Here is a 12,628-nt window from a genome sequence, read left to right on the forward strand (position 1 = left end):
TTTCTGGAGTATTTAATTTCTCATAGGTAATATATTAATCAGGTTCTAAGTCCAAGGAGTATAAGAAGGTATTCCTTTCACTCTGGAAAGTCCTATCCCCCATCTGCTTAGTTCTCAGTTCCCTCCAACCACAGTTTTGTTCATGGAAACTTCCAAAATTTCTTTATGCATATCATTACCAGTCCATTCTTGGATTGCTGTAAAGAAATACCTGATGTTAGGTAATGTATAAAGAAAAGAGGTTTCACTGGCTCTCGGTTCTCCAGGCTGTACAGGAAGCATAAAGGCGTCTGCTTCTGGAGAGGCCTCAGGAAACTTCCACTCATGGGAGAAGGTAAAGGTGGTGTGTGCCACTTCACATGGCCAGCATAGGAGGAAGAGAGAAGAGGGAGGAGGTGCTGCACACTTTTAGACAACCAGATCTCATGAGAACTCACTATTATGAGAACAGCACAAAGGGGGATGGTGTTAAACTATTTGTAAGAAATCTCCCGCATGATCCGATCACCTCCCTCCAGGCCCCATCTCCAACACTGGGGATTACAATTCAACATGAGATTTGGGTGGGAACACAGAGCCAAACAATATCACGTATGCAAGAAAATATAAATATATAGTCTTGGTCAGGTGTGTTGGCTCATGCCTGTAATCCCAGCACTTTGGGAAGCTGAGGTGGGCAGATTACTTAAGTTCAGGAGTTCAAAACCAGCCTGGGTAACATGGCAAAACCACATCTCTACAAAAAATATAAAAATTAGCCTGGCATGGTGGCACACACCTGTAGTCCTAGCTACTCAGGAGGCTGAGGTGAGAGGATTGCTTGGACCTGGGAGGCAGAGGTTGCAGTGAGCCAAGATTACACCACTGCACTCCAGCCTGTGTGGCAGAGCCAGACTCTGTCTCAACACAAAATAAAACCAGATAGATAGATAGATAGATAGATAGATAGATAGATAGATAGATAATAGATAGATAGATAGATAGATAGATAGATAGATAGATGTCTTTTCTCACCTTTTATACAAAAGGTAGCATATTACATATAGTATTTTGCACCTTGATTTCTTTTTCACTTAATAGTATAGCTTGGAAATCTTTCCATATCAGAAGACAGTCTTTTATTTGCATTCTTTTATTTACCTTTTACAGCTACATATTATTTCATTGTGTAGCTATACCATAACTTATTCAATCAGCCACCTACTGATGGACATTTGGACTATTTCCAGTCTTTTACTCTTAACAGGCAATGTTGTGGTTCATTGCCTTGTACATACGTCATTTATCATGCAAAACATCTCTAGGATACATTTCCTAAAAAGGAATTGCTGGGTGAGAGAGTATGTCCATTTGTAGCATTTGTAATTTTCACTGATTTGCCCTCTTTGGCAGTTATATCAGTTGACACTCCCAGCAGCTGTACACACTTGCAAGTTCTTGATTTCCTATTGCCTCACCAATAGAGTGAGTTATCGAACCTTTTAACTGTTACATAATAGTTCTGTTTTTCAGCTTTTGCCTCATTTTGTTTCTTTCTTTTACTTTCTTTTCTTTAGTTTATACATTTTTATGTTAAGAATTTTTGAATGGGCTATTCTTGTACACCTTGACTCATGTTTTAAGGCTTTTTAAAATAACAGCTTTAATGAAGCATGATTCACATACTATACAATTCACCCATTAAAGTGTACCAGTCCATGGTTTTCAGTACTTAACTCACTTTTAATGCTCATCCTCAACCTTTAAGAGTATTTTTTCTAATTACGTTAGTATTATGTGTTCAGAAAAGCTGAAAAAACAAACTACAAAGAAAAACATAACACTGTCACTTAGAGATATCCACTGTTAACATTTTTTTAAAACAAAAATAATACCATATTGTAGATCATATGCTGAAGTTTGCTTTTATCATTCTCAGTTCTTCTGACTCTCAATTATGTGTTCAACCTCTAGGTCTTCTAGTGACATAATCATCAGTGATGATAACAATAGCAGTAATAGCAATAATAGTACCGACTTACTGAGAGCTGATTATGTGCCAGGTACTGTATCTTACATACTTTATGTGCTCTACCTCAATTAATCCTTGAAACTGTTTGTTGGTCAGTACTGTACTCATCCCTAATTTACAGCTACAAAAACTGAGGCTCAGAGAGATTAAGTAATTTGCCTTATGTTAAACAGGTAGCAAGTGAAAGAACTAAGGTTTGAACACTCATCTATGCAACTTCAAAATCTCTAGTCACTCAGCTACAAATTCAGATTAGAGACATTCAGGACTGGTTAAAGAAAGCAGCCCCTCGCTCAGGAAGAGCCAGGAGGGCAGTGGAGTTACAGCCTCTCAACAGCAACGTTGGGGCCCGCCAATGCCAGTTCCTGATGCCCCCCTCTTTCTCAGGGCTGGTGAGTGCCCAGCGCCCTTCACCTGCACTGGCAGGATTCTGTCCTAGCTGTGTGTGGCCCTCTCTCCGTCCCTGGAGGGCCCTCCCTCCTTCAGCTTGTAGATGGGGAGTGGAGTGGGGAAGGGGGTGTTGCTGGAGAAGTGGCCTGCATCGCGAGGTGTGGGAACTCCTCTGGCAGGAGTCATCTCATAGCTCTTCCAACCTGTTGGTAGCGAATGACAGAACAATTCCAAATCTCTACACTGCACAGCCTCCCGTTCCCTGTCCCACACTTCCCACGTCCTCCACCGTGTTCCAGCCTCACAGACACTCTGGGGGCATCTTCTGCAGTTGCCTAAGCCAAGTAGTCAGCAGGAGGTTCATGGCTGTTAGCTGGAGCGGAAGGCTGACTGCCTGGTTGCCACAGCAACAGCTGTTGTAAGTGGTCCTTGTGACAGGAGACAATTTAATAAGCCAGATCTGGGGGCCTAGTGGGAAGGTTGCTAGTGGCTTTACTGGGTATCTTCTGTGGTGCTGGAGCTGTAGGCAGGGGTGTGTAACTGAAGAGAGTTGGAGTCGGGGGAGGCCAGGCATCTGCCTTTACCCGAGGGCTGGAGGCTTTTGTCCTGCAGAGGTAGGCGCAGCCAAGAGGGAGCTGCCTCCTGTGTCTTCAGAAGTCCCGACACTCAGCTCTGGACATCACCCAAGGCCGAGGCCTTGCACTTCTGCTCCCAGCTGGAATGAACTAGCTTGTATCAGAGCAGTTCTTCTGCTGAAGACTGCTAAGAAACATCTGTGTGCAGTTGAGACTGAGGCAGATGGGACAGGTGTCCATATCTAGGGCCCGATTTCAGCACGTGCAGTAGCCCTGGGGAAATGGCTTGCTGTTTCTGCATCTCTGTGCTCCTAGTAAAACAGCAAAACTCCTGGAAAGAGTTGCCTACACTTGCTGTGCTGTTTCTCTCCTTTCGTTCTTTCTTGAATCCACTCCAGGGAGGTTTTTGTCCCCACTGTTCCTCCAAAATTGCTTGTCAAGGCTGTTCTCACTTCATTTGCTCCCTAAGGGATCTCACCTCAAGTCTTAGGTTCCCAGGAAGCTGACTCTGAGATGGAGGTTTACGTGCAGCAGGTTTGTTCGGCAGCACTTTGGAATGCATACTTACAAGGCACACAGGATGGCGCAGAGGAAGATGCTCCCCTGCGATGGTGTTGCAGCAAAGGCTGTGGCTGACCTCCAAGGGTGCTCCAGAGCCAGGGCAGCCTCATCCATAAGGTGGGGTGGGGAGTGCTGAGCAGTGTACTGTGGAGGCATTACCTTGAGTCTTTCTAATATCCTTAAGGAAGAGGTTCTGTCATTGTCCCCATTTTGCAGGTGCAGAGGTGGAGGCTGAGTGAATAATACATCTTGCCCATTGTGGGGATCTGAGACTCAAACCCAGTCTTCCTGCCTCCCAGAGCCCTAGCTACGCTTCTGCTTCATAAAGCCTCCAAAAAGCATGTTGAAGAAACTCCTGGGCCAGGTCTCTGGGAGGCCTGTGACTGTCACTCCCCTGGGCTGGGTGCTGGGAATCTCATCTTCACCATGGAACTGTCAGGCTACAGTGGAGGCTTCCCACAGATTCTGTCCCTATCTCCTTCTAAGACACCAAGGCTTCTGTGTTACAGGGTCTGATGGAGCGACTCTGAGATCTTGCAAGAGTTCGAGCAGCCTCAGAAGCAGGATGAAGGGATGAGGCCCCAGAGCGCCAGGCCTCTCTTCCCTAGCCCCTCAGCGGCTGCATTTGGCACATGTGTATGCACATTTTAGGAAGGGATGTTTCCTAGGGTGCTGCCTGCTTTCCCCACAAATGGCTCTGAAACTTGAAAAAAAAGTTAATTCCAAAATAAGCAAATCTCTAACCACTGGGTGAACCCCTCTGTGCCCCCTTGAAGAACTTTTGTATTGAAAGTATGTGTGTGCTACACCCACACACATGCATATGCTCTGATACACACAGACACATCCCTGTCCACAGCAAAGCTTGTGCCTGTGTACACACATAAGCACACTCACATATTCACACAAATATGCAGACCCAGAAATGGAAACACTGAGCAGCATCAGCACTGGGGTGATGCCACTCCTGCCCTTGCTGTCACTGGCGCTGTGGCTGGTGATGCTTCTGCTGCTGCCAGGGCCACCTCTAAGAGCTGCTGCCCCCTAGAGAGCCCAGGCAGCATTCTCTGACCTCAGAAAACCATGCTTGCTCTTGCCTATCAGGGTCTGGGGTGATGTTTGAAGCCTGCAGGAATGGTTTTAAATGTTGATTTGAGTCATCTGCAGAATCTTCCGTTTCACTTGGGGTGTGCCCATTTAACCTCTGGAGAGCTACTGCCAAATCGCCCACCCCTCCTGCAGGCCCTCCTCCCAGGTCCTAGCAGTCCCCTTTGCCATGACAGTTGGTAGAGGTCTTGGGGTTTGGTTCTTGGTACAGCTGCTTGAGAGATCTTTCAAAGCAAGAGGACATCCAACTCAGAATTAAAACAAGACTCCTGTTCCTACCCCCACACTCCCCTCCTCGCCCCATCCCAAAGGCATGGGACATAGGAAGTAAGAGGTACCAACTTGGTATTTACCTTCTGGTTCTTCTTCCTGTCCGTGGAGCCCTCCCAAATTGAATGCTTTTCAGCGGTACTCAGAGTACAAGAAATTCTTCCTCTGCATCGTATTCTCTCACACACACTTTGAAAGTGCTTGCTGTGAGGCAGCCCCCTGGGAGTGCTGAGCTAATTCAATCCCTGGCTTTGTTTCTTTTTTCAAAATTCACGTTTAACCAGTTTGGCCCAAAAGGAAGTTGGGCATTTCAGGGCTCCAGGGAGTGCCAAAGGCTTGGGATTGCGCCAGGGATTCTGAATCTGGACTCCAAGCATGGACCTCAGGGGTTTGTGAGCCTCTGAAACCACCTGCAGCTGCGTGCGAGTTTATGTGTTCATGTGTGCTTTTTTCCTGAGGAAAGAGTCCATAGCTTTTAACAGGGTCTCAGCAGGTGTGCGATCACCATTCCCCATATCCCCCAGAAAAACTTAAGAACCATTGCCTCAGGGACAGAGTATTGCCGTGGTGCCATCTCTGCTCACTGCAACCTCCACCTCCTGGGTTCAAGTGATTCTCCTGCCTCAGCCTCCCTAATAGCTGGGATTACAGGTTCATGCCACCACACCCGGCTAATTTTTGTATTTTCAGTAGAGACGGGTTTTCACGATGTTGGCCAGGGTGATCTCAAGAGACTCGCCTGCCTCAGCCTCCCAAGTGCTGGGATTACAGGTGTGAACTACTGCACCCAGCCCAGAGTATGTAGCTTTATAAACAGGCAGAGTTAAGTAATTGCATTCTAGAATCAAGAATCTAGGGAGGCGCCAGGCGTGGTGACTCACTCCTGTAATCCCAGCACTTTGGGAGGCAAAGGCAGGTGGATGATTTGAGCTCAGGAGTTTGAGACCAGCCTGGGCAACATGGTGAAACCTGATCTCTCCAAAAAGTACAAAAAAATTAGCTGGACATGGTGGTGTGTGCCTGTAGTCCCAGCTACTCAGGAGGCTGAGGCAGGAGAATCGCTTGAACCCAAGAGGCAGAGGTTGCAGTGAGCCGAGATGGTGCCAGCTTGGGTGACAGTGAGACCTCATCTAAAACAAACAAACAAACAAAAAGAAAACAGAATCTCAAGACAGATTCTTAACAAGAAGTTTAGCTTGGGGGGCTGTATGCAAAGTTTTGTGTGAATCTGCCTTCTGAGAATAGGATGCAGATTTCATTAGATCCCCAGAGCGTTCATAACTCCCTGATTTAATAATCACATATATAGAGAATTAAGGATGTTAAAGTATTAATGTCATCTGAGAAGGTAGATATTTTTAATAGTGATTCTTTTTCAAAATGTGAATGCATTTATTCATTGAAGAAAACTTGAAAAAAATCTTCTGGAAATCTTCCAAAAATCACCTATAATTCCAACACCCAGAAATAATAACTTTTTTTTTAAAAAAAAGATTTTTCCAGTGTGTCTGATGTCTGTCTGTCTCTCATTCTCTTTCTCTGTGTGTGTATGTGCATGTACACACAAACCTAGAATCATACTGATTTTAACATGATTTTTATCTATGTAGTATCTATTTTATGAGCACTGTTTCCTGTTGTTAGTTTTCTAAAACAGTGTTTTTCAAACTTTGTTTAGTAATGGAACTCTTATTTTTAAACCAAATCTCACACAGAAGTCTAAAATATAAAAGAGACAAAAGGTGAGACATTCTAGTTAAAGCGCAGGAAGAGAAGAAGCACAATTTGAAAGCTACTGCGCTAAAAATATGAATTTTAATGGCTATATTATATTCCATCATATGGATGTATAGGGTGACCAGATTTAGCACATGAAAATACAAGACATCCAGATAAATTAGAGTTTCAGATAAAAATGAATAAAGGTGTTTTTTTTTGTTGTTTTTTTTTTTTTTGAGACGGAGTCTCGCTCTGTTGCCCGGGCTGGAGTGCAGTGGCCAGATCTCAGCTCACTGCAAGCTCCGCCTCCCGGGTTTACGCCATTCTCCTGCCTCAGCCTCCCAAGTAACTGGGACTACAGGCGCCCGCCACCTCGCCCGGCTAATGTTTTGGAATTTTTAGTAGAGACGGGGTTTCACCGGGTTAGCCAGGATGGTCTCGATTTCCTGACCTCGTGATCCGCCCGTCTCGGCCTCCCAAAGTGCTGGGATTACAGGCTTGAGCCACCGCGCCCGGCCAAAAATGAATAAATTTTTAGTATAACTCTATCCCAACTTGAATTTTAGATAAACAAATACTATAAAAAAGAATAATTTTTTAGAATAAATGTATCTTACAGCAATATTTGAGACATACTTATACCAAAAAAATTATTTGTTGCTTATCTGAAATTTTAATTTAACCGGGTATCCTGTATTTTACATGGCAACCTTATGATATGCCATAATGTAACCACTCTCCCATTATTGGACATTTAGATTATTTCTAATATCTTACTATTATAAAAAATATTAAGCCTGTGTCTTTGTACCTACATCTTCATTACTTATTATTTTATAACACCCTAGAATCAAAATTACTAGACCAGAGGTTGTGAACATTTTAAAGGCTTTTGATGCATTTGCCAAGTTGTTTTCTTCAAAGAAATGTACCTGCCACAGCTATGTGTGAGGGCACCCTGACCCGTTGTTAGTGGTTCACATTTGCTCGCCGTTCTGCCCCAGCAAGGTCCTGAGCCTTCAGGTGGGATCCAAGATAGCCAAAATGGGTCGGGGCCTGAAGGCGCTGAAGAACCCAAAGGGAGGGGCTGGTTAGCCCAACAGCATCTGCTGCTTGGGGTCAGGGATCAGGGCTGATAAGAAATAGGGTAGAGATGGCAGAGACTTCACCCAGGGAAAGTCAGCTCCAACCATGTGTTGCAGAGACCATCCTTTCTCCATGAAAGTAACAGTAAGCTGTACACTAGGCCCATGGAATGCATTATATTTAGTAAGCAGCCTTACTTACCATAAAGACAACCATTCCAAGGAGAGGAGAGGCTACAGAGGAAAAAGTCTGAAAAGATCTGAAAAAAAAATAACAATTACATAAACATAGTAACAACCGAAAGGATGGAAAATCACCCATAATCTTCCCATCCTAACAAATCACAGTTTTTAGTTTTCAGTATACCCTTCTTGTCAAGGTCCGTAATTTTTACATAACTGCAATCACACAGTGTATACAATTTTATCCTGCCCTTTCCTCCCTTTATTGTGCAAGCGTTTTTTTGTACTGCTACAGAGCTTTTATAGCTAATATTATTATTGTTATTTTTTCTTGATTTCAGAGGTATAATTATTCAGCAAGATAAATGAGAACATTCAGATAAACAAAAATGGGATTAAAATGCACATATTAATTTGTAGCTTATTTTTTCCCATTTAACTATGTCTAGTGAACATCTTTCCATGTTAAAAAATGTTGATTTCTGCATCATTTTTATAACTGCAGTATGTTCTATTTAAGGAGTCTTCCATCACTTTTTTTCCAGGCTCTTTTTAGGGGTGGGGGTGAGGGATCAGCTCATATTTAATGATGACATTTTTAAATTGTACAAGTATTTTCCCATTTGCCCACTACAAATTTAGTCTGTTAAAATGATAGGAAAACACCAACCAATCACAGGTTTAATAAGTTTACCCCTTCAGTTCCAATTTGCAACACCCAATATTCTTTTGAAATATAAAACAGACCAGTAAAGGCCAACAGTAAATTTCTTCCCTCTTGACAGAGTTGGAGAGTTCAGTCCAGGTTCTATTATGGTTTAATTTTATAAATGAAGAGATGGAGATTCAGAAAATGTAAATAACTTCTAATAGATCATATGTCAATGAGTGAGAAATGTAGGCCTTTTAATTCCATATGTAGTTTTTTTCTTTTTTCTTTTGTATTATTGCAGTAAGAACACATAACATGAGACCTACCTTCTTAGCAAATTTTGAAGTGTACAATCCAATATCATTGACTACAGGGACGATGTTGTACAGCAGACTCTAGAGCTCATTCATTTTGCTTGGCTGAAACTTCATAGCTGTTGATTAGTAATTCCCTGTTTCCTCTACACCTCTTCCCAATAGCCCCTGGCAACCATGAATCTGACATTTTGATATCTATGAATTTGACATCATTATATTTTAGATACTTCATATAAGTGGAATCATGCGGTATTTGTCTTTCTGGGACTGGCTTATTTCACTTGGCATAGTGTCCCCAAGGTTCATCCGCATTATTGCAAATGGCAGGATTTCCTTCTTTCTGAAGGCTGAATAGTTTCATTGTATGCATCTACCACATTTTCTTTATCTGTTCATCTGGCATGGACATTTGGATTGTTCCCGCATCTTGGCTATTGTGAACAATGCTGCATTGAACACAGGAGTGCTAATATCCCTTCAAAGTCTTGATTTCAATTCCTTTGGATAAATACCCAGAGTGGTCTTGCTGGATGTTATGGAAGTTCTATACTTATTTTTTTTTAAGAGCTTCCATCCATACTGTTTCTGTAGCAGCCGCACCATTTCACATGCCCACCAACAGCATGCAGGAGTTCCAGTTTCTCCACATCCTCACCAATACTTGTCTGTCTTGTTTTTTGTTTTTGTTTTAATAATAACCATCCTGACAAGTATCTTTTTTTTTTCTTTTTTTTTGAGACAAAGTCTCATACTCTTGCCTAGACTGGAGTGCAGTGGTGTGATCTCGGCTCACTGAAACCTCTGCTTCCCTGGTTCAAGTGATTCTCCTGCCTCAGCCTCCCAAGTAGCTGTGATTACAGACATGTGCCACCATGCCTGGCATTTTTAGTAGAGATGGGATGTCACCATGTTGGCCAGGCTGGTCTTGAACTCCTGACCTCAGGTGATCCACCTGCCTCGGCCTCTCAAAGTGCTGGGATTACAGGTGTGAGCCACCGCGCCCAGCCCTGAGAAGTATTTTATTGTGGTTTTGATATGCATTTCTCGATGATTAGTGATACTGAGCACTTTTTCATATACCTGTTGGCTGTTTGTGTATATTCTTTGGAGAAATGTCTATTCAAGTTCTGAGCCCAATTTTTAAATCAGGTTACTAGTTTTTTGTTTGTTTGTTTGTTTTTTGTTTTTTTACTGTTGAGTTGTAGGAGTTCCTTATATTTTTTTGGAAATTAACCTCTTATAAGAAATATGATTTGCAAATATTTTCTGTCAGTCTTTTCACTCTGTTGATTGTGTACCTTGCTGTGCAGAAGCTTTTTCAGTTTGATTCAGTCCGGCTTTATTTTTGCTTCTGTTGCCTCTGTTTTTGATGTCATGTCCATGAAATCATTGCAAGACCAATGGTATGAAGATTTTCCCCTGTGTTTTCTTCTAGAGTTTTACAATTTCCAGTCTTATATTTGTCTTTAATCCATTTTTAGTTGATTTTTGTGTATGGCATAAGATAGGGGTCCAATTCCATTATTTTGCATGTGGATATCATGTTTTCCCAGCACTATTTGTAGAAGAGACTATCCTTTCATCAGTGTGTATTCTTGGCACCCTTGTTGGACATCAGTTGACCATATATGGATGGGTTTATTGGGGTATCTATTCATTTCCAGTGGTCTCTTTGTGTCTATGCCAATTCCATACTGTTGTTTGATGACTGTAGGTCTGTAATACATTTTGAAATCAGGAAGTGTGATGCCTCCAGCTTCGTTTTTCCTTTTCAAAATTAATTTGGCTGTTTGTTGTTACATAATAACTTACTGAGCCAATTCCCTACGGTTGGAACTAGGGTTTTTTCCTACAATCGTTTGCTATTATAAGTGAAACCAAATTTTAATCATTTCCTTAGGAAAAATCCCCATAATTGAATCACGTGCCCTTTTTGTTTTTTACTTTTGATCATACTGTTAAATTTACCTCTAAAAGATTTGTACCAGTTTATACTCCCACTAATAATGTATTAAAGAGTACCTACTTCCCCACAGCCTATATCAAATATTGTGCATCATTGCTAAATATTCTATTCAGTTGAGAGAACGTAATTTATTTACTCTTTTTCCTGCTGTTAACATTTAGATTATTTTCAAATTTTCATTCTTGTAAGACCCTTGTGAACATCTTTCTGCCTAATATTTGTCTATAAGTTGAATCATGATTAAAATAGTAATCCTGGGTGAGAGGGCCTATTTACACATGTCGCTTGTACTTTCCAAAGGTTAAATTGAAATCTTCTGGGTAGATGGGAGATTTGGGGCACCCTGCCATGCCTAGGGGAAGGTAATGGACAGAATGAAATAGAAGAGGCCATGTGCCAAAGGATAAAGCACTAGAAATATACTGCCAGACTGTTTTCCAAAAGGGTACTAATTTAATAACCATTCCGGTGGCTTAAAAACAATTTAATGCAGTATTCAAAGATATTAAGTAAGGAAGAAAAGCACTATCCACCATTAACCTGCAATTATGTCATTTCTCACAGAGGACCCTTCGACCTCAATAAAACACACATCTCTGTCCCTCCCAGACCTACAGCTAGCATGCGCATCTGCCTAGCTCATGCACTTGGCAGGAACCACCTGTGGAACTCACAGGGTAGCTCATCTCCTGGGGCTCCTCTGTTCTAGAATCCTTTGTATTTTTATCTCCTGTCCAAAGCTCGAGATCCCCAAGGGAGCAAGTCCCATTTTAGTGACACCTAATCAGAACTGCTGAAACTCCTTCAGCTCCTGTGGAGCCTAGGTCTCTGGGGCACAATGAACACACTTTTTCACGTGACAAACATACCTCAAGCAGCTACTGTGTGCCAAGCAAAGCGACAGGTCACAAAGAAGCTCTCACCTCTCCAGCTGGCTTGTCCAGAGACCTAGTCCTCACTGTTTCGGCATTTGCTCCATGATCTGCAATAAATATGTATTGAACAATGATAGGCTGAGTGGGTATTGTTCCGGCTCATTTGATATTTGAGGTGGAAGAAGACTCAGAGATCATCTTGCTGAAACCCCTCCTTTTATACAGTCATTTAGTGACGGCCTCCCATGACCCGAGGTGCTTGACACTCCGAGGAAGTACCATTACCTTCTTTTCGCAGCTGTGGACTGCTTCACTCAGAGGTTAACTCGACTGCCGCTGAGGAGTGGCTGTGATCTAGCTGGAGGAACTTGACCGATACCCCTTTTCAGCTCTCCTTGCCCTGCCTGCCCCCTTCAGCTAAGTGACTAAGTTAAGCACTCAACACCAGGCACTTTAGAAAAAGATGGGTTTTTTTTGTTTGTTTTTTGTTTGTTTGTTTGTTTGTTTGAGACGAAGTCTCGCTCTGTCACCCAGGCTGAAGCGCAGTAGCGCGATCTGAGCTCACTGCGAGCTCCGCCTCCCGGGTTCACGCCATTCTCCTGCCTCAGCCTCCTGACTAGCTGGGACTACAGGCGCCCGCCACCGCAACCGGCTAATTTTTTGTATTTTTTAGTAGAGACGGAGTTTCACCGTGTTAGCCAGCATGGTCTCCATCTCCTGACCTCGTGATCCGCCCGCCTCGGCCTCCCAAAGTGCTTTTAATGGTCAAGACGGAAAAGGAAATGGCACCAATTGCCCATGTGCCTAAGTACCTAAGTACCAGCCTCTTGGGAGTGTTCTGTGGTTGATGTCTGCAGTACAGGTGAGGAAAGGCTTGGCTTCTCGGCCCCCACCCCCAGTCCACCCTGTTTTCAGTT

At 42.9% G+C, this 12,628-nt stretch overlaps 1 protein-coding gene across 1 annotated transcript in view; it reads left to right on the forward strand.

Annotated features, from left to right (window-relative positions):
* Positions 1-7,677: 7,677 nt before the first annotated feature.
* The window catches only part of GALNT16 (polypeptide N-acetylgalactosaminyltransferase 16), a 60,419-nt gene continuing 55,468 nt past the window's right edge, over positions 7,678-12,628 (forward strand). The window contains exon 1 of the mRNA XM_012000920.1: positions 7,678-7,723. Coding sequence (XP_011856310.1) covers positions 7,678-7,723 — 46 coding nt within the window. The remainder of the gene's footprint in view (positions 7,724-12,628) is intronic.

Source organism: Mandrillus leucophaeus, unplaced genomic scaffold, assembly GCF_000951045.1.
Source record: "Mandrillus leucophaeus isolate KB7577 unplaced genomic scaffold, Mleu.le_1.0 Scaffold641, whole genome shotgun sequence".
Lineage (NCBI taxonomy): Eukaryota > Metazoa > Chordata > Mammalia > Primates > Cercopithecidae > Mandrillus > Mandrillus leucophaeus.